Source organism: Pseudopipra pipra, chromosome 4, assembly GCF_036250125.1.
Source record: "Pseudopipra pipra isolate bDixPip1 chromosome 4, bDixPip1.hap1, whole genome shotgun sequence".
NCBI classification, from domain to species: Eukaryota; Metazoa; Chordata; class Aves; order Passeriformes; family Pipridae; genus Pseudopipra; species Pseudopipra pipra.
Window position 1 is genome coordinate 16107254 of NC_087552.1, and position 23227 is coordinate 16130480.

General features: G+C 37.3%; 1 protein-coding gene across 1 annotated transcript in view; it reads right to left on the minus strand.

Moving 5' to 3' along the window:
* Positions 1 to 17385: 17385 nt before the first annotated feature.
* IQCM (IQ motif containing M) overlaps positions 17386 to 23227 on the minus strand; it is a 71609-nt gene continuing 65767 nt past the window's right edge. Inside the window, 1 exon segment of the mRNA XM_064653483.1 lies at positions 17386 to 17576. Within this exon segment, the coding sequence (XP_064509553.1) occupies positions 17386 to 17576 (191 nt within the window).

A 23227-nucleotide genomic window follows, 5' to 3' on the forward strand; every position in this document is an offset into this window, starting at 1 on the left:
AAATTATGAAAAAGAATCACTTCCTTTCTTATGCTACTTTTTTTTCATTAGGAATTAAATATTCACAAAATAAAGCCTTTCCCATGCTCTTAGCATCTTTGCCCTTTCTTGACAATGCAACCCTGTTATGCTAACACTAGCATAAAGCTTTCGAATATAGATTTTCATCTGGAAGTCTGGTTTGTTATTCTGTTCATGTCATTCTGCCCAGAAGGATTTGGAAGACAACCATTTTAAAGCCAGTAAAGTCAAGTTCCCCTCTTCACAACATGATCTACTATGTCAACATTCTTCATTAGCAAAGATAAACTATGCAAAAATCTGAAAATGAAATTAGATGGTAAAGAGATGAATTTAATGGTAACTACCTTCTGAACACAGAATTAATTTGATTTTGGTCTTACAGTAAGCTTTCTCATACATAGAATAAGAGCCAGGCTGTGGATCTGAGCCTGGATATTTTCTCTCCATGTGGGCAGAGGGTTCATTTGCAAGAGCATTTGCATTTGAAAATTTTGGGCTTCTGTATTTTGGATTGAATTCTCCTTTTCATCACATAATTGCAATAATAGAAGCATAACAAAAAATGCTTCATCTTTATGTATATGTGCCAGGAATTTTAAAATGGTGATTGATTTTGGTCATAGCAATTGGTCTAGAAGAACAGGAGGCACAGGAGAAAAGTCCTGAGCCCTGAGCTAATCTTTTAATAAAATGCTGAAGTTGGACAGTCAGGTACCCAAATCTTCAGCTGAAAAACCCCTTGATACAGCATGAAATGGAAGAGATCCTTTCCATAAGCCCACCAAACTTAATGGAACCTTTCTCTGACATCCAATACCATAGCATCAAGGTTTCTATCTGTAAGTAGCAGGGTGTCAGACCAGTGGGGGTTTGGAGCCTTTCGGCATTGTTGCAGTCCACAGTGTGCTTGTGTGCTGCAAAGAGACAGGACAAGGTGTGAATTCGCTGATGGTTTCGGTACTGGCTGCCAATACAGAATGTGCCAGCTTTTGATCAGAGCATAAACGCACTTGTTGATGGCCCAGATCAGGGAATAGGCAAAGTGCCTCTGTGGTGGGCAAGGTCTCCATTCAGTTGCTGCTCTCGCAGAGGAGTGTTCAGGCTCCTTTGACACCTTCTTTTCCTCAGTTTTCAACAATAAGACAGGTTGTCCTGAGGACAGTTGGCTTCTGGAGTTTGTAGACAGAGATAAGAAACTGAATATCCCCCTGTAATCCAGGAGGAAACAGCAACCTGCTGAGCCACTTGGATCCTCACAAGTCTATGGGACCAGATGGGATCCACCCAAGGGTGATGAGGAAGCTGGCAGAAGAGCTCACCAAGCCGCTCTCCATCATCTACCAACAGTCCTGGCTCACTGGGGAGGTCCCAGATGATTGGAAGTTGACAAATGTCACGCCCATCCACAAAAAAGGCTGGAAGGAGGACCCAGGAAACTACAGGCCCATCAGCCTGACCTCGGTGCCTGGCAAGGTTATGGAGCAGGTCATCCTAAGTGCAATCACACAGCACCTACAGGATGGACAAGGGATCAGACCCAGCCAGCATGGGTTTAGGAAGGGCAGGTCCTATCTGACCAGCCTGACCTCCTTTTATGACCAGGTGACCCACCTGCTGGATGACGGGAAGGCTGTGGATGTGTCTACCTGGACTTCAGCAAAGCCTTTGACACCGTCTCCCACAGCATCCTCCTGAAAAAGCTGCAGCCCACGGTTTGGACAGGGGCACTCTGGGTTAGGAACTGGCTGGAGGGCCGGGCCCAGAGAGTGGTGGTGAACGGTGCTGCATCCAGTTGTGATCCAGTCACTAGTGGTGACCCCCAGGGATCAGTGTTGGGCCCAGTTCTGCTTAATATCTTTAATATCTTTATCGATGATTTAGATGAGGGGATTGAGTCCACTATAAGCAAATTTGCAGATGACACCAAGTTAGGGGAGAGTGTCAATCACCTGGATGGCAGGAGGACTCTGGAGGGACCTGGACAGGGTGGAGAGTTGGGCTGATTCCAACAGGATGAGGTTCAACAAGGCCAAGTGCTGGGTCCTGCACTTTGGCCACAACAACCCCCTGCAGCGCTACAGGCTGGGAAGAGAGTGGCTGGAGAGCAGCCAGGCAGAAAGGGATCTGGAGTTTGGATTGACAGGAAGCTGAACAGGAGCCAGCAGTGTGCCCAGGTGGCCAAGAAGGCCAATGGCATCCTGGCCTGGATCAGGAACAGTGTGGCCAGCAGGACCAGGGAAGTGATCCTTCCCCTGTACTCAGCGCTGGTGAAGCCACACCTGGAGTGCTGTGTCCAGTTCTGGGCCCCTCAGTTCAGGAAGGATATTGAGGTGCTGGAGCAGGTCCAGGGAAGAGCAACAAGGCTGGGGAAGGGACTGGAGCACAAGTCCTATGAGGAGAGGCTGAGGGAGCTGGGGTTGTTCAGCCTGGAGAAGAGGAGGCTCAGGGGAGACCTCATCACTCTCTACAACTCCCTGAAAGGAGGTTGTAGCCAGGTGGGGGTTGGTCTCTTCTCCCAGGCAACCAGCAGTAGGACAAGAGATCATCGTCTTAAGCTCTTCCAGGGGAGGTTTAGGTTGGATATTAGGAAGAAATTCTTTACAGAGAGGGTAATCAGGCATTGGAATGGGCTGCCCAGGGAAGTGGTGGATTCTTCGTCATTGGAGGTTTTTCAAATGAGACTGGATGTGGCACTGAGTGCCATGGTCTGGTAACCACAGTGGTAATGGATCAAGAGTTGGACTTGATGGTCTCGAAGGTCCTTTCCAACCTGGCTGATTCTATGATTCTAAGTTCCTTTAATACTAAATTTAATACCTAGTCCCACAGTGGTTATGAACAGCAAGTAGTTCCCCACAGTGGTTGAACTCCCCAACCAGGGCTTAGAAGCAGCATCTACACACCTATCTGGTTTGGAAAAGCAGATTAGGCATCCCACAGAGCTTTCTCTTGAACCCTCTCACATGCAGAGAGAAAAAACTAATACCACTGAATATTTATGTCATGTCCCTTGTGGTGCAGTGAACTTCATGCTAAGATCATTGAAACAAATACTGCATTGCTAATGTTGTATTTCCATTTTTTTGTAGTGATATTGAGGACTATTTTACATTCAAATGCTATCTGTCTTGAATTAATGAGGATAAGAAGCATGCAGTACATTGCTACATATTTCCAGTAGCCCTTATGTTGTTTTCACCCTGTGAATGTTCCTGAAGGGAAATACACAACAAGAAAAGACATATATGAAAGGAAAAAGTAGTTATGCTGAGTTCTCTCTCCCTTCCTACTCATATATCTGTCTTTATTCTTTCTGCAAAATAACCACATGGCTGATGGGCCACATGAGAAAGGATGGAGAGAAATATTGAGCAAGAAAGAAATAAATTGAAAAGGTTTATTTCTCTTAGAAATCTGTGCATCAAAGGGACAACAGGCACCATAATTCTTTCCTAATATTCTAAATTCTTTATCGTCTCCAATCATATTCAGTGAGAACACAGCCACTGCATCTGTACGTCCTTGCTAATTTATCATGCTACACCATGCTCCAATAACCAGCTTCCCCAAATGTTCAGATCAGGCATCAATCTGGATCAACACATATCCAGTCATAATTCCATGCTGCTAAAACCCACGTACCAGGAAATCGAGGTGCAAACAGGTTTGTGCACATGGATGCAGAAATTCAGTAATCTGGAGAAGCACAGATAGGAGGACATCTGTAGGCTGGCTGTCCAAGATCAGTTTACTTTCTGCTTTATTTACTGGTTCAACAGTCATGTTTTATGTGTGTGTGTGTGTGTGTGTGTGTGTGTGTATGTGTGTGTGAAATCAACACACCCATATATATGCATGTATGTGTATATATATATATGATTTTTTATTCTCAAGTTTGTGCCTGTACTACCTCCGAATATGCAATTAAATTATTATAAGCGTCAGCGTACTATTTAAAATACTACTTACAAATTTCTATACATTTCATTGCATTATTTTTCAAATAAATTAATGACGTTAATTTTACATAGTATTGCAATTAATTTTAGTCGAATATTCAACCTTAATGAAATTAATATTTAACAGACTTCTGCAATCTGTCCAAGACTGTTTGCTAAAGAACAATTATTCCTACTGCTACATTTGAAGCAAAAATTCCTTGAACTCTGAGAAACTGAGAAAATTAGTTCACAACAGAATATTAGGTCATGTCCTCATACAACACTCCTAAGACATTCAAACATACCCACACATCTGGGAAGATGTTGCTATAAAAACTCTCTCATGCAAGTAGTCCTTACTCAGCCTTTAGTCAAATTCCAAACATTCAACAAAGCTCATAATTTCCTGAAAAGTCAACATTTTCTTTCAGAGAAAGTGGTCGGATGGTTAGGTGATGACATAGAAATGCTGAAATAAAAATGCTAAATCAAGAATTACAGAGATAATGCGTACGACTCATTTTGCCATAATATATTTTTCAATAATTTTTATATCTGGTAGCAAAAAACTTCTCATAAGTTGAAAGCCAGTATATGGTTAGCAACAAACACATCTTTTGTCCTATAAGAATTTATTATTTTATCAATGGCTGAATCCTGGGAAATCAACACAAGTTTTCTATCAGAATGAACTGATCTATTTATATTTTATGCTTTTGGAGGTCCTAAATTTTCTTACTCTTTGTGTTGTCAGCTCTCATAAATACAAAAATTTATTGAGAACAATTCTGTTCTGAGAAGCTATAAAGATTAAACACTAAGATCTACACATTTATGACATCAGATGCCCACTGTCAGAAAATAGGAAACTTCGGTGCAAACTGCAGACTTGTGGCAAAAATCTATCATTCCTTATCTTTCCAGAGCAAGTAAAGATATGGTAGCATGGTGCAAAGCATCCTATTTTTTTAGGACTATTATTACTAGCTGATGGAAAATTGTCTTCAGAATTGCTATTATGATTATAAGCCATGCATGGATGTAATGCAACCAAATAAAAATATATTACACTGGGTTTCCTTGTTAAATCACAGTAACTCTCTCCTCTCGACACACTCTGTTTATTTGAGCTGACCTCAAATACCATTCCATTTATGGTCTGTATTTAGGCCTATAAATAGGGTAGTTAAAAGAATTTCTATGTAAAATCTGTAGAGAAATTTAGGACCCTTCCCTGTTAACAAGAAGAACAGAAGGTAATGTTATTTGAGGAAAGGAAACAGTCACTGGAAATGCAAACTGGACAGTTACTCAGATCCCTTCTTCTATGAGCGAGAGTATTTTTATCCCCTTTTATGCCTGAATAATATTTGCTGTGTCCTGGGCATGTTCTCCAACCCTCAAAAAGTAGACTGAGAGTAGAAACTGATTTTTCCACTCGCTGTTATTAAGGAAGACTCCTGAAACCTTTACTCCATCCTGGCCAAATGCACAGCAGGGAGCCCACTTCTTTCTGGACCATCGCAGTATTTTGTAGCCTTTTTCAATTTTCTTGTCAGCTCACAGAATCACAGTATGGCTGAGGATGGAAAGGGCCTTGCAGGTCACCTTGTTTACTCCACTGCTCAAGCAGGGCCTCCTTCACTAGATTGCCCAGGACCATGACTTTTGAATATCTTCAAAGGTGCAAACTCCACAACCTCTCAGGAAAGCCTGTGGCAATGCTCACACACCCTCACAGTAAAGAAATGTCAGGTGGATTTCCCAGAACAGGTCAGGGAGCAATTCCCTTGCAGGCACTTTCTTGCTTACATGCAAACACTTGAGGTGACTCTGCTTAAGCCCTGTTTTGTTGATTATCATAGAATCATTTAGGTTGAAAAAGACTCTAAAATCATCAAGTCCATCCATTAACTCAGCACGTCCAAGTCCACCACTAAACCATATCCCCAAGTGCCACATCTACAGGGTTTTTAACACTTCCAAGGATGGCAACTCCATTACTTTCCTAGGCATCCTGTTCCAATACTCTTCAACTCTTTCAGTGAAGAAATTTTTCCTAATGTCAAAGCTAAATCTCACCTGGTGCATCTTGAGGACATTTCCTCTTGTTCCATTGCTGTTACCTGGGAGAAGAGACCAACCCTCACCTTGCTACAACCTCTTCTCAGGTAGTTGTAGAGAGCAACACGGTCACTCCTGAGCCTCCTTTTCTCCAGGCTAAACATCCCCAGCTCCCTCATCTGCTCCTGATCAGACTCATGCTCCAGACCCTTCATCAGCTTTGTTGCCCTTCTCTGGACACACTCTGGCACCTCAATGTCTTCCTTGTCATGAGGGGCCCAAAATTGAACGCAGTATCTAAGGTGCAGCCTCACAACTATGTGTTCCCTTCATTCACATCACCCCAGGCCCTTGTAGAAGACCCAAGCAGCACAGTCCAACCTTGTCTTTTAGCTGCTGTAGTCCTTTTTTGACACAGGCCGAGTCCTAAAGTCCCAAAGGCTCTGGTAAGGTCATTACCAAATTCTTACTTCCAAGCCTCACCCAAAAGATCTGCCTTGCTACTGCATTTCAGAGCTCTACCCTGTTCACAGTAGTCACTGAGTCTTTGCAATAAAAACTCTTAATGTCCATATGTGGCAAGCATTTGCTGTTTACATAGCCATTAGCCAATCTTTCCAGAAGATTTCTTTCTTGCATGCTATTTTCTTACTTGGGTTACAAGAGCAAAAAACAGAGGCCTGTTTTAACAGGCAAAAACTCAAACATAAAGTCACAGCCACAGTCTTTTTTCAGATGTGCTTTTCATCATAGTCTTCGGGCAACAGAAAAAGCAATATTTTTTTTTCTTCTTTCACGGTAAGATTTAGTTTAGACGATCATTTCTTCAGGCTGATATCTACATTGAAAGCAAGATTTAATCAAGAATTACATTGCTTAATGCTGTTTTGCAGAGCTTTGATAGATTGATTCAGCCTTTCCTTAGTCATATGACAAGTGAATGCAATAAAGGATGAATAGTCTCCCTATCTTGTCTCTCCACGTTCCGAGGTATTCACACCAGCCTTAGCAAAACTGCTTTTTAAGATCAGTCTAAAAAAAAAAGGTCAGAGCCTATCACAAACTACTGTATCAAAGAAATATGCAAATCTTTCCTTGTTCCATATTCTCCCTAGCCTCCCACTACAATTATTAAATTATAGGGTATTAATAGAAACTAAATGAAGCACTCTGAAAAGATGAATTCCAAAGATACAAAATTCAAATGCCAAATAGAGAGCATGCAATTAGGTTCTTAAATAATTCTTATCACAGTTCATGCTAATATTAGCACTTCCAAAAAACAATAGAAAACTGCAATATTCCAAGAGACACTCCATTGAAACAGCATAGTGAGACACAGAGAAAGAATTTCGGTGAATTTCTGTATTTTTATGTTATTTGCAAATAATACTTACCTCCAGTTACAATAGAAAAATTATTTTGCACTCCTAAAAGAATTTGTAGTATTTATGTGGTGAAAAAAATGTGGTAAGAAAAAAAATGGTTTTTTTCTGAACCAATACAAAAATGAGGCTTTTCTGCTTGGATTTTTCAGAGAGCACAAATTAGCACAAACTTTTTACCTAATTGGGCTCTTCAAGTAAGTATGCAGCAACGAGCATTAGTCTCTCCTCATTGCTTTTTAAAACCTTTATGTCTATCCAGGTCCCATAGCCTTACAGATTTTAATGGCCTTAATGAAGAAAAAGAGCATTGTTATTCAATTTGACTCAAGCAGATCTCCATTCAGAATGACAATGTCGCCATTCACAACGCTATTGTTAGAGTTGTGTCATCCTTTCTATTTTAAATCTTGTTGTTCAGGAAGTTTTAACTTGACAGTAATTTTTCTTCCTTGAATCCCAGGCTTCACAAATAAAGTTGGTTAGTCGGTTGGTCAGTCAGTCAGTCAGTCAGTCAGTCTGTCTATTATCTACAGACATAATCTACATTCCTGCTGTAAACAATACCAAAAGACAGAATCATTCATTTGGTGAGTTGTTCAGAATATCACTTTATAGAGCTCAAAATCGCTGTTCTTCTAAAAAGTGAGGTTTGGCAAATAATTTACCCACCATACAGTCCAATTAACTTTGATTTCCTGATGACAAAAAAATCGAAGTGTACAGTGCTCCAAAGCAGAATTTTACTGTAACCTGGAGCTAGATGCCATCTCAGCATGATATCAAAGGCTCACTCTAGAGGACACAATTTGCAAGAACATACACCAAAAACCAACAGGAGCAGGAATAAAAGTCTGGGTATTAGCTGAGCACCCTCAGCAGTGCAGCTGTCAGAGAACAAATTATTATATCTAGAAGAAAATATTGTTTTCTAAATGCTGGACCAAAAATGCTGGGAAAAATTGGAAGGTGAGAGGAACAGATGGCTCTCACTCAGACCAGGGCAGGCTGAAGGGAAACAGAAGGACTGAGAGTAAGTGAAAAAAACTAGTATCTGAACTCCCTTTGTTTTTCTCTCCTCCCCCAGTTCTCTCAGAAAAACTAAATAATGTAAAGTTTGGAGTAACTAGTATGACTACAGAAGTCACCAAAAAAGCACCACATCCTGGAGAAAAAGCTTTTAGCCCATGAGAACTGCATTCACAGAACCGCACTGGATCTACTCAAAATGACCAGTAAGTAAAAATGGGTTTCTGAAAGAAAAGTACTATTTATCAGTTTAGGCTTAAACTCTTGCCCTAGGGCTGACACCAGAGGTCAGATTAGATATGGACTTTTGTATCCTCCTTCATTAAAGGGGTTCCTAGAATGGAGATTTAAATAATCTCCTCTTCCCTGAGAGTTATTTTTAACATCAGATCACCAATATATCAGCTGTTTTACCAAATAATGTTTCTATACAGGTAGATATATCATTTACATATATCTATGAAGGTGTCTGACTCAATTTTCTAATCAGAAAGTTTTTTAAACATGATTTCTTGCTCTAAAAGGTGATCACTTTTTCTGCAGAAGTGAAAGTTTCCCATTTACTAGCTGGCAGTACAGTCAGAATATGCTTAGAGCTGACTAGATGTATTATCACCTGTCAGCTATTTAGGGCTCCTATTAAGTTAGAAGATAGACCCGCACTGAGTCGGGGAAAACTACATCTGCTTTCCAGACATCAAACTGACATTTCCTGGAAAGAAAACACCCCACCTGTTCTCTGTAGTCTTGGGAGCTGCCAATAGGGCAGGCAGACATTATTTTCAGGTTAACAAACTGAAAACAGATTAACGAACATTAAAACTTTGCCACTCCATTATTAACTCCAGTGCGTTACTCAGGACTGGGAGCATTTGTATTAAATATGGCACCTGCTGGAGGCTATTCAAGTGAACAAATCAGACGGAGGAATTAGGCCAGTACCAATTACTCCAGGGGAGGAAAAATGCCCTGACACAAATGGATTCCTATTTTCCGAGTACTTTGACTCGAAACTGTCTTCTCATTGACGCTTAGCACTTTCTTATAACGTGGCCAATATTTTATTGATCCATGAGTCTATTAATCCACGAGCCTGGTTTCATGGGATGTAGCGATGAAAATAGCTGCACGTATGCAGCTTCTTATGCGTCTGTGGATAATCTGTCATACTCAGTAGCCTGTATTGAGATGTCATCATCAGGATTTCAAACAATCTGTTCAATAAAATCATTCGTTCAAATTTCTTATTTTGAATTAAATCTTCTGAAATGCCTTTAGTGCCGATAAAGGAAGGGGTTTGCTAAGCAACAGTTTCAGCATTTCTTCTTGCGATTGAAATCCTGAGAGCAGTTATAAATACTAGAAAGTAGAATGCCTGGGCAATAGAATATATTCAGCAAACTGATTAGTTATACTAAAAAATTCTGTTGGCAACAAGTGAAATAAATGTAGGCAATGTTTTGCCTATAGCAACCAAAGCAAATTCAAGAAGGCATTTTAGAAGGATTACAAAGCATGTAGTCTACATTGATTTCAAAGACAGACAAATATTTGCATATCTTAAAATAATTTAATTTTAAAACATTATAAAAAACCCAACATAAATATATTTGTGAAAATTAGCACACTAACTAGTTAGAAAAGGGGAAAAGAATGTAAATAGGTGTGTGGTAATTAAAGGCAAATATGTTTCAAGAACCAGGAAAGAATTTCTATTTTCATAAAATATAACTCCCTTTTAGGGTTTTAAAAATCAATCTTGCCAATGGATTTCACATTCTAAGGACTGCAAGCTTGAATCACAAATTTGACAGTACCAAATTTCTTGACTGTAGACATGAAGCTATATTTGTGTTTGGTTATTTGAAAACATGTTTTTTAAAGCAAAAAGACTTTTTAGTGCTGTTAAGTTTCTCCCCAACACCCTCCCCACCTCCCCACAGAAGCCTTGTTTTCTTAAAATTATCAAGAAGATACTAAGCTATCTCCAGATATCTATCTGGGAAGGGTAGGTGGTAATTGTGATGTTAAAAAACATTTTGAACATTTTGAAATGCTGTCTTGTTTACAGCTTCATCATTCTGAGTATCATGTTCTTCAACTGTAATATTGCAATTTTGGTTTCTAATGGATCTGAATTCAGGGTTACACTTGTAACCCATTCCCAACAGAATTTTGAAATACAGCTGAAATGTAGCTCTTCTTGCTGTGGAATTTCAAAGCTTTTAAGTTATTAAAATTGCATGTCCTTCTATATTTACTATAGATATAATAGATGAAATAATTTCTTTGAGGCAATTACGGTCCTCTGAAGTCAAGGGTTTATTGAAACTGCTAGAGTCCAACCTGAATGTCTTTTAGAATTTGCTCAGAATTTTCTTCTGCTGTCTATCCTGAAGTGAGAAAAATGTTAGCAAATCAGTTGCTTTACTGATTGCATATCTATGCCAGTAACCACAAAACATAAAATTTAAATTTTCTTTTTGCACGTGATGCTTTAATATAAGGACTAAGGGATAACTTGGTGTTCCTACTCTATGGGCTCTTCATAAAGAACTACATGCATTTTACTATTTTATATGAATTATGAAATCTTTGTTCAAGGGAACTCTGAAACAGTAGGCAAGAACTATAAGAAAATCCACAAATTTTCCTCGTATTTCTAATGAATGGACCAGTACCATAGTTAATTACCATAATTAATAAATGGGACAATTTCATTATCTTTTCTGCTCAGGAGAACTAAAAACAGAGTTTCTTAGATTAAGCAAACTTCCCAGCCTTCTTGTTAATTTGCAAGCAAAAATGATTTTCACTCCTTTTTTCATAGCACAGATTTCTGCATGTAACTGTTGGGATGTAAATTACCTCCAGAGCATTTGCAGAGTAGGGCAAATATTTCTTATTCTGCCATAAATTTATCAACAATGTTTCTCAGAACTTTAAATCCTTAATTCAAAGGCAGAATTCTGTCTAGATTCATACTGGAATCCCTTAGGATCCACTTGTAACATCTTCACAGACCTTTAAGATACTTTGATTTTAAAAACTCTCTAACAAAGTCTAACATGACCCTGGGTTTCAATTAGGACTGACTTTCTTGGCCAATTAGATTGATGAGTAATTTCATTTAATCATACAATTATAAATTTTAAAAAATCTCTTTATTATACTACTCGATTATCATTCCTTAGAAAGGACTATATCTTGCTTCAGGATAAGGATTGCAAATCCCAATCCAGTACTAAACAGTGGTTAAGAAAAGAACATACAAATAATTTTGTCTGTTATCTTTGATATTTTTAAAATTTGTCTTGGTTTACAGGGAAATAATGATATTTCAGTTAAGTAGAACTATAAAAAAAGTGGCGGCTTGATGAAAATTTTTCTCTTTTATTTTGAAGAGTTTGAAATTCATGTTTCAAATACATGGAAGGAAATTTTTAAACAAAAAAAAAAAAGTATCACTGAAGAGTACCGACATCTTTCATTCAAAGGATGCTGAAAAAAGGATGCCAACTACATCAGTCAAAAATAAAAATATTTAAAAATTTGGCAGCTGCACTTTTCTTAAAGAACTTGATGTAATAAAATAAATAATAATTACATATGTATAATGTTCATATATTATACATCTATATAGAATGGATGTAAATGAATATACAATTCTCTATTTCTCACTATTAAAGTGCTTTGGGAGGTTTATTCTTAGCAGATGTATTATATTATGTTTGTTGTCAAAAACTGAAAAAGAAATGCTATACAAATACTAGTCCTCACAAGTTGCAATGAACTATGCTTTACATTTAAGAAACACCAGCTTAGTCTAGTAGATGTAGAGTAGTTTAGAAATTATCTGAAATCTGCATTTCTAGGGTTTCTAGACAATCCTAGAACACCTCAAAATGGTTCAGGCTTGACACTGTGAATACATGCTTGGAATAATTTCAGTACTTAGTGGTATTTTTCCATAATTCTACCTTGACATACCTCTCCACTACAGGCTCGAGTAATGCAAATCCTATTTGAAAAGTCAACATGAGGTTTTCATGTTCCACTACTATTGTTTTAGTGGGTTCTGTTAATCAAACCAGGAAACAGAAATACAACAGTGAGATTTAACTGACTAGTCGCAAACATGCTTACAGGTCTGATTTCAAACCCTGGCTTTACAAAAGGATGGATGAAATTTTAGAAAACTGCAGCCACTCCAAGAACTTCTTAAATACAAAATTAGTCAAGGGTTGACTTTTCTCAAATTAATTGATATATTTTATTTCTAATATGTTACCAATCTGAGTGTCATGTTCCCAAAATCATATGAAAATAGGACTAGAAGAGATGTGACATCTCCCTTTGCCCTTCTTCTAAAGAAATTTCAGACACTACTGTTTAGTTTTCGTGAAAAAAAAAATCTTGCTTTCTGAGCAGTCAAGCTGTCATTTCCAATATTTTTAAAGGACTTTGAGACTGAATTTTACTTCAGAATCTTTTGATATCCAACACACCTCAGGAAGCTAAAGTGTGCTCCAACATGAAATGCCACACTGTAAAAGAGCCCTAACTCTCACCTGAAGCAAGGCACTAAGATGCCGCTGCATTATCTACATCTTCTACAAGTACTTGTGTTGTTGTGCAGCTTTTCTGTCCTCCTGCATCCCCGACATCATTTAGAAAACAAAGACTTTTCTGTAGAGAGCTTGAGCTTTCGTTTGTGGGTCCAAATGCTGCATTCCAATATGCTTTTTAGGGACAGTTTTATAATACCCCAAACTATAGAAAGCTATACTGCCAGGCTACGACAGAGGAAGAAGCAGCTTTACAAAAATGCAAAGGAAAGACCATAAACACACAGTAGACATTGCTAGCCTAGCCCACTGGGCATATATTGTTGGTCACAGCATGGATCTGAGGCTGCGGGGTATATTTACAGCATGGGGTGTGCAGAGCTACACACACAAACAATCGTGAGAACAGTATATTTTTTTCTTATATGAAATGCATTGAAAACTGACCCTGTTGGGATGTAAATGGGGAACTGGATTGTTGTGGAAATTCTACTGGTTTGTATGCTTTTTAAATGTTGAATTTTCTTTTCAAGTGATCAAAAGTGTCTTTGAGTCAAAACAGTCAAAGATGGCAAAGACCACATATTGCTCTAATTCTGGTCTTCATGACATCTTGCAGAGATTAATGCTTGAAAAATATTATTAGAACTTTTTATTCCTTTATCCCAAACTGACACCATATGAAAAGCTTGCCATGATAGCTCTACAATATCTTTTTTTTATTATTATTTTTGAAGCTATACCATGTAAATTAAACTGGGAAAATCACATCAAAGCTAAAAGAAAGAACTAACATGCACTACATGGAGACATTTAAACACCTGTCATATCCTCTCCTCCTCAGGTAGTAGAATAATCACTCTACCTCTTGAAATGTGAATGCTTCAGCCTTTTATTTTACATTGCTTCCTCTCTGCTTCTTTCTTTCCCCAGGGAATTTTTAACCCCCTGTTTACAAAGCTTCTTCTCACATGCAAAACCATACTATATTACAACTCCTGTAACTGGTAGGGCACAAGACTTTCAGGGCCTTCTCATCACAGTTTAGTCTAGCAACCAAAGGAAAGGTTGATGGATTTATGTCTGTTCTAAATATCACCAGAAAACCATCCCTGGCAGAGACTCTTTACACCTGTGAGACAGAGGGGATCTGGTACTAACAGTGTGTTTCTAAATTAGTTTCTCAATGAAAGATTTGTCTTCAAAAATCTTTTATAGCCATTTGAATTAGCCACACTTAACCCATGGCTGTACTATCAATATCGGTAATTTCAATGTACATATGTATTTCCAGCAAGCACAATAACATTAAATTTTTTTGTGGTGTTTCTTCTTTATTGCAGTAAAACATTGGAAAAAAGTCTTATTTTACAGTCAAAAAACCCCCAAACCTGTATGGGGGTTCCCGTAGAGAAACAAGACTTCCATAATAGATAAAGTATAAAAATTGTGTCCTTCCTTTAACTATCAAGAGGAAATATTGTACCACAAGTCTAATAAAGAAAAGTTGACTCTATGTCATCATTGATAGAGCTGGACAGCTTAGCATTTACTTCAAATTGCTTACATGGCAAAATAAAAGTATTGATCATTCACCCATGCCATTATTTAAATAAGGAAACCATGCCTTCTTTCACCTAAAAGTATTTCAGGAAAGGGAATTTGAAATACTGTCCCATTCTCAAATATTGAAACTGAGATATATGGAAAGTTGAAATGCTTGCAAAACTTGCCACAGTGACAAAATCCAATGTGAATTAAACCTTGATGTCCTCTCTAATCGGTAAAGCAATCTGAATAAAAGAGCTGGCAAATAAATTTAGTAGGAAGATGCATTTTCATATAGTCACTTTTGCCAAGGGGAAATTAATCTTATCTTTCTTTTCCAGTTAAAAAATACAGCGAAGATTACTCATCCTTAAAAGAGGTGTTAGCAGAGTACTTACTGGTAATGTAGGAACAATAATACTTGATATAAGTGCGGAAGTGTTATGAAAACACATTGTGAAAATACTATTTATTTAAAAAATTTTAAAAGCTTAATTCCTGCTCATTTAAGCACATGTACAATTCTTATTAGAAAAATAAGAAAAAATCCATAATTTACATACGTGGTGTAAATATATGGCTCTAGGAACTTCCACTTGTGAATTAAATACAGTCACAGCTGAAGGATCTCGGGTTAGATCTTTATCAAATAGTGAGAGCCCTGCCTACAGAGGAGTTGGTAGGTGGGTGTTCACTGTTTCAGAGTTACCCACTGAAAGCTCAGTGCATCTCAGAAGCCACAGAAATAGGCACAGCAAGCAAAAAAGGGGTGTATGAATCTTGTGGTGTTTATGAGTGTTAACGGTGGACCACACAATAAATTTCCAGGGCTATGCAGAGCTAAATGCTTATTGGAAGAGGAGACTTTGAGCTACAGAAAGACCTCCATCAATAGACTAATCTCTTTTCAAGGCAACTACTGCATTGCTCTTGTCAACCAGTTTAATATCTGCTGTAACTCAAGAAGATGCAACACTCTGGTCAACTGTACAAAAAAGCTCAAAAGCCTCCAGAGCCAGATCTTACCATATGCATCATAATCTCATTTGAAGATCTGTTCTTGTCTCCTCCACTATTTTTGTCAGTGTTACAATCAAAATCTGACAGACCAATATTCTATCAAAGATCCAAATAAGCATTTTAAATGCAAAGTCATTATCTGGAATATTGACTAGCATGAGGTGAGCAGCTAAATACTTGGACTTGGCAGACTTCAATAATCTCACAAAAATGGCACCTGTCTACAAGTCTTATATACCAGTCTTGCTGCATTAAAATCAATGAATTTATGACTGCTTCCAGTAGACAGGGATCTGCCCCAAAGAAATTATAATTCAACATATCATGGTACTGGTTCAAGCATAGTTAAAGACAGTGCTAATGGTACATCAAAAACAGGGGAAAGCTTTTTTATATTTGCCTTAAAAGTACCTTTTATGTCTGCAGGAAAAAAAAATTCTTTGACATTTCATTTTCAATCAGAGGCAGGCTTACAGCTGCTAGAGTCATGAATTATTACCTAGGAAAAAATAGTAATGAAAAATTAGTTTTAAAACAGATCTGGCAACTTGAAGTTCAAGTGAGATAGAAAGTTATTTTTTGAATAGTAATTTCTTCAGCACTGCAGCTGTCATGAGGACACTTGTAAAAAAATGATGGGAGAAGGAGTAGGTCTTGTTAATGTACCAAGGATGAGCATAACTCTCTTAATTTCAGTCCAGGTCTCTTTTCATCTGAATGCAGAACAAGAACACTAAATGTCTGGACAAGGGGTGGCTCCCACTCTCCTTTGCCACTTATTCCTTCTTTCCACCAAACTTCTGACTTACATATTCATGTGAAAAAGTAACGCATGCTTGTAGAGATGGGCGTTCCTCTTTCGGTGTCCTTAAATTTCACATTTTTGTGCAACCTACAGAGTGCTGTCTTTGGGCTAATCCTAAAAATAAGTTTAGAGCATAAATGAACTGCAGGAAAATCCCATGAAGGTGTGGGAGTAACTGACAAGATTTTGTCTTGAATTTCTCAAATACAGCTTGGCTGCTATTACCTGGCAAAGTAAGGGGGAAGCGTATAAGTGTAAACCATGGACCATTTTCCATACAGACTTTATTCTGCTGTTTTATCTGACTCCAAACTTCTTGTCAGGAAAAATATTTTTATTCTGACATTAAGAACTAAAGCCTTCTACACATGTCATAGTTTTGTGGAGGTTCTTGATTTATTTGTTTCCTTTTATTTTGACCTCCCTCCTGCTTACACAAACCCTTACTGCAGCCTTCATACATTTCTTAGTGGAATGATTCCCTGAGACAAGCTAAGTGTATCAGCTTAGACTTCACAGAAGCTCTCAATGATAGCACAACCTGAAGAGGTATCTTTCTCTCCTCTACCCTTTCCACCAACCCCCCCCACTTCAGCATACACAGTGGATTCTTTCTACACATCCAGATGTAAATGTGGAGTCACTCTGCCCGTGATCCTGACCAAAAAAGTGCCAGAAAAACATATGTGCTCCTGATTTTGAACCTTCAAAGAGATTACAACCAAACATGCCGTGCTTAATATTAACTCACATAGAAAAAGTGCTACAGGTTAAGGGTGATGCTCAGTAGCTGAACTGGTAGGGTTTGTGTTGGAAGCTAAGGATTTTATCTCACCCTATGGAGAGCCAGTAGGTAAACTAACTCAGTTTTGGAAAGTGTGCATCAGTTCTTCAGCAGCAAGGACAGTGATAGCAAATTTGTTTGTGGAGATGTATATACCATATACACAGGTTCAAACAGATGATGTGGAAGGTACAAAAACTTTATGCCCTTCATTAAACTAATATCCTTCTGAGGAGTTGAAAATTTTACTTAATATCTTGGATCCATCTTTTTCATCCATGAAATGATGCACCCATGGTAGCAGCACTGTAATCAGGTTCTTAAGCTTTGGAGCAAGAAAAGGAAATAATGTGAAAGCCATTTCAAATGCTCGATGCTTTTTGATGCTTCTTACAGCAGCAGTTGAAGCTGAAAAAGGAGGGGGAAAAAGTGTATAATGACCAATATCTTTCCTCTGATATACATATAAATGTGACTGACATTCACAGTAATAACCTGCACAGATTGCTTTACTTTTATTACTTAAGTGAAACACATCAGGATGGAACTGGGAGCTTCAGCAAGTTAAAAGGCTGAGAGGTATGTAGGCTCATAAACTGTGGAGCTTCTGGATGTGATTAAAAACAGTACAAAGTGTCTAGATTGGAGAGATTTAATTGATTACTGTTCTAATACTTTAGCTAGTTCAATATGCAGATGACACTCTCTGAAATAGTACAATCCAATCTTTTCTGAGTAGAGTCCAGTGATAAGCACGACTAAAATTTTCAAAGGCATTCAGAACTTAATGGGAGATGAATGCGTAATTATTCTTCAGACCCTTTGAAAATCTCAGTCTTGATACTTACTACTTATTGATCACAAACTGTGACATACCTGATGTTAGACCATTAAATTACTTGGTTAGATGAAATATTTCAGAAGCCTATTCACAGAAGCCTATTTAAAAACAAACAAACAAAAAACCACAAAAAAAAACAAACCTCCCAACAACAACAATGAAAACAAAACAAAACGAAAACCCAAAAAAAACAATCGAACAAAAACCAAACAACAAAAAAAAAGAAAAACAAAAACAGAAAGAGTTAAAATTTCTAGTAAGAAACCCTTATCCCTACACTTTATACACTGCTCACTTCCTTGGAAACAACAGCCTTCTTCCTGACCACAGGAACAATTATAGCAAAATAAATTTCTGGATATGACCTTTTTGTAGCAACTACTGTAATAACCTCTCAGGAAGCATGTCAGGGGTGAGAGGGGAGACAGTTCTCCCTTCTGATTAGCATCCAACTGCAATACAAATCTGAGACACTGAAACTGGTGCTCAGGGTAAGAACACCTGATGCACCCATCAGAAAAGGGAAAGGAACCTAATACCCTATAGGATTGCACTGCTAGTGGTGTAGGTCTTTAACTGAACCTTCATCTGGAGGCAAAAGGATCCATATGACACAAGAAATAAATTTCAAGGCCAATTCAGCACTGAACTTCCAATGTTTTGTTGTTACAGTTCAATAAAATCACTTTGTACTACACTCATTTCTGTATAAAATAAAGTGAATGTCATACTTTTTTGTCATATCATTTTTATTTAACAGGTTTTTTTTTTCTATATCCATTAGTTAAAAAAGTTATAACAGGGCAAATCATTTATCAAAATGAAAAATGCTGTACTCCTTGAGCAAGGAAAGGGAGTCTAAATAGAATGTCCCTGCTCTTAAATTAATGGAACCATCTCACATTTAATATTTTCTCTTAAGTAGTTATGTAAGCACTCCAAGATCATTAATGAAGAAGTACAGAATCACAATTTACAGCTGAAGGGCAAAACTGCTTAAAAGCATTTCAAAATCTTGTCATGGCGTGATATAGTCTAGGAAAATAAATGTAAGGATCATTGATCTCCGATATTATAATTAAATGTACATAACACATGACAAGGAGAAAGGACAACAAAGTTCATTAAAACTTGACTTCAAAATGAAGATGCAGGACTAATCAAGCAGATGTAATAGGGAAGGGTCAGGTTTATAACCAAGGAGCACTTTCATGCTAACAATGAGAATTTTCAAAATAGATTTTTTGGTCACTATTCCAATTTTAACTACTAGTTATTATTTATATAAATAATTAAAGTTATTATTAATAAAGACAATTCACTTGTGTGCAACAACCCCAAATGTACCCTTTGGCAGTTCAGCTGGTGGTGTTGTGTTATGTTACATTTTTGTCCCTTAGAATCATTGCAGCAGTTCAGTTGTCCTTCGTAAATGCAGCTCTCACTTCGCCATCCAGACTCTAATACACACATTCCTAGCTTTCTTTCTAAATAATCCATCAGAACAGATTTACCCAGACTTTCTTCAGTAATGCAATAACTGATCTTTTAATATACAATACATTTATTGCAACCAAAGAAAATTCACAGAATTCAGATGGAATATATCCCAGAGTGTTAATGGAACTTGCAGAAATAGTGTTGGAGTAACTGGCTATTATTCTTCAGAACTAATGGAGAAAAGCAAAGGTCCCAGAGCTGGGAAATGGCAAACCATATTACTTATTTTGAAGAGAAAAACATATAAAACAGGCAACCTACCAGAGGAATTACAGAACAGAGACTTCAAATTTGAACTGCCAAGTTAGCTAGCAAAGCAGTCAGTTTGCAACCTGCTACAAAGTCATGCTGAAACATGGTGATAAACAATGGAAATAAGAATTGGCAAAGACAAAGCATGTCTACAATATAAATATTATTGAACATAGGTCTCGTGCTTAGTGCTACTGTACCACTCAACACCTTAAGACACTTCCACATATGCCAGCTAGTACAATAGTGACCCTTTACCAGACCACAGGAGCAACAATCTGCAAGATTAATTCCTCATTTCTCTGCACCACTTGCACAGAAAAACTTTATTTTGCTAATGTCCCTTTATACCATTCAAATATTTTACAACATTAGATCACCTTGCATTTGTTAAAAACCAGGCTTTAAATTGCATACTGAGTACACTAAAAAGACTCACAGAAGATATATAACAGAAGATGGAACTTGGATCCATCACACCCATATGGGAGTATTCCTATTTGAGGATTAGGTCTGCAACAGTAACAAAAACAGTCTAAGAACCAATTGTCAGGTTTTGATTCACCGTGGTTTAGGAAGGGCATTTCCCTGACAGTTAGAAGAAACTTCTCGTGTTGAAAATCAAACAACAAAAATAGATTCCTCTTTGTTCCCACAGGACAGAGGAACTGGAAACCAGCAAACACAGAAACACAGAAACAGAACAGCCAGGTTTATCAGGAAACACACACATACGCAAAAAAATCCCTGTTCAATTTAGTCCTTAAGTACTTGGATAAATAATGAGTTCATCTGTTCCAGAACACATCGAAAAGTTTCACAAAATAAATAATTTTACCCATCTTAACAAACATATGTATTTATATATCTTTCAAAAAATTAAAAACTTGAACTCTCTTAATTTTTAAATCCCCTTCTTTTTGTGAACATACATGGCATTTTATCAACAATCAAACAAACCATTTTACTTGTGCTTCTTCATTACTGATAACCTATTTTCTGACATATCATACCTTCCTGTATTTGCTACATTTAAATTCTGTATGTAGGTCCTCAGTCTGGACTAGGGACTCAGAACCCAACTCTTGCCGTGTCGATATGTACAGTGGAAAAATTCTTATGGGGACTAACTTTGCAGACTGATGGAAGAAAAAAAATTCTTGTCCTTCTTAAAAGCAAGTGAGGGAGATAATTCCAGGCATAAGCAATATCACAAACCAGAATGGACACAGATTATCTATTAAAGGTGTTAAAAAGTACAAATTCAGGCAGGGACAGCTACGCTGCTGCTAACTTAACATCTTTTAGCCCGTTCCACAAGCAGTGACTGTTGTCCTTGCAAAAAACTAGAGAATTTGCTCTGTAATTCTATAGAATATAAATGTTTTCTACTACTGGAATTCTGTATCACCTGGCTATAAAAGTCACATGTTTTACTTACATTATTTCTTACTGCTATTCAGAAACTTTTTAGTCACTATAATTGATTTTGAAAGCTTCACTTCTGTTAGTTATACTATATTCAGTGGGAATATCTAAAAAGTACAGAGATGTGTATACTTATAACTGATTTTAATACAATAATAATAATATAGTCCTTTTTAATATAACGTAAAATAATAGTCTAGAATGGTTAGAGCTGATTAGAAAGACCAATAATATAACAAACATAAGAATGCATGCTTGGTTTGGTTACCACCATTGCTGCATCTGTTTTGAAAACCATATAGTCATGTTGGTAAAAGATTATCAACTTTTGCTTGCTTTTTTTACTTTAATAATTATTCTCATCCTAGATTTTAATTTTTCTTAAAATATTATGCCCTTATTATTAGAAAACACAGATTTCTTCTGAATATTTGTCTGTATTTTCTGAACTATGATTCCAACCAAATACAAGGTACTGCCCTTTTTCCCTAATACTTACACTTATTCTGTGTGTTATTTGCTTCAGAGGCAGGAAAGTAATCCACATCTGGCACCTCACACCACATGCCACTTTGCATTAAATTCATAAATAGAAGGAAAATATTGAATCAGAAAGACCTATTAAAAAGAAATGTAAACAGGAATGTGAGAGAGATCCAAGCTAATTAGAATAATATGCAAGAAAAACAGATGCAGGTTAGGCTGGAATCTCAAAAGTGCAATTTCTTAATGGCGTACCCTGGGATTTTATTTTGCTGTCCTCTGTTTCTTTTTCCTTCAGTTTTTCAAGTCAAAATGTAAACAATCTGTGGAACCAAACAAAATCCTCAGTTATTTTTAAATTACTCCTAAATGTTCCTCTACGGGGCAAAAATCAGACCTCTAGAAGCTTTTACTTCGAAGTGGAATAGCATAGTACAACTTCTGGCTCTTCCTTATCCACTGGGCAAAGAAGAAGCAGGAGTAATGACACTAAAACAACCCTGAATCCCACATATTGGTGCCTTCTGTAAGTACTTATAAATATATTCAGAGGATGAAGGCCTCACAAAAAAAAAAATAATTTCCTGACAGTATTGGAACAGAAATCTAAGGAAATCACAGAATTTGCCAAGTCCAGACCAGACCTCCAGAGAGGAAGAGATACCAAGAATATGGTAAAAAAAAAAAAAAGGCAGGGAGCACAGATTTCATTCCAAATATGTGTATTTTTTTCTTATGAAAATTACCCTTTAGATCTTGAATCACGCTTAAAGTTTAGATTATGTGTGAAATGCCATGCACAACTCAAATGCATTTTCATATTTCATGCAATGAGATAGTTGGAACAGATATACAATACTCCTCTGAATGGATTGTGCTTCTGAAACTCTATTAGAATAAACTTTACATTTATTTTCATCAGCGTGGCAGACTTGTCTCATTAACCAGATTCATATTTGTTTTCCAGAAGATTTCAATTGAAACTATTTGGTAGCCAACTCTGAAAAAAGAAAAAGTGTATTAATCACTGCCCTAATGTAGATATATGAGAGCCTGGGGTGCCATAAAACTTGTATTCCCTCTGGTTTGGGAAAACTCTATTAATAACAGGTGGCAGAGCTGTAAGTTAGATATATGTATTTTCCCCAAACAACTGTCAACAAAAACTTTATAGAATATTACGTATAGAACTGTGTTCTGATATCAATACCAAAGTTCTGAAGTCAAGAACTACTCAAGCATTAGAATTCCTTTATGGTACAGTCACAATCCACACGAGTCCTATCTCCCTTGCTGCACCAAACTGATGGTGTTCACCTTATGAGCCGTTAGTTTGGGTTTTTTTCTCTATTTTCAGTGTTATACTTGGTTACCATACAGTACTCATGCTCTGAGCTGAAGAAGGAATTAGGAATTTCTTCATGAGCTTCTTCATGGGACTCATCACGAGAGTATTAGATGTTCAGAGACATTAGAAAATTTACCTTTGCAACAGCCTCAGGGAGGAATAGGTTTTATTATGGTCATTTTGCTGCTCAGGAGCTAAGGCACTGAG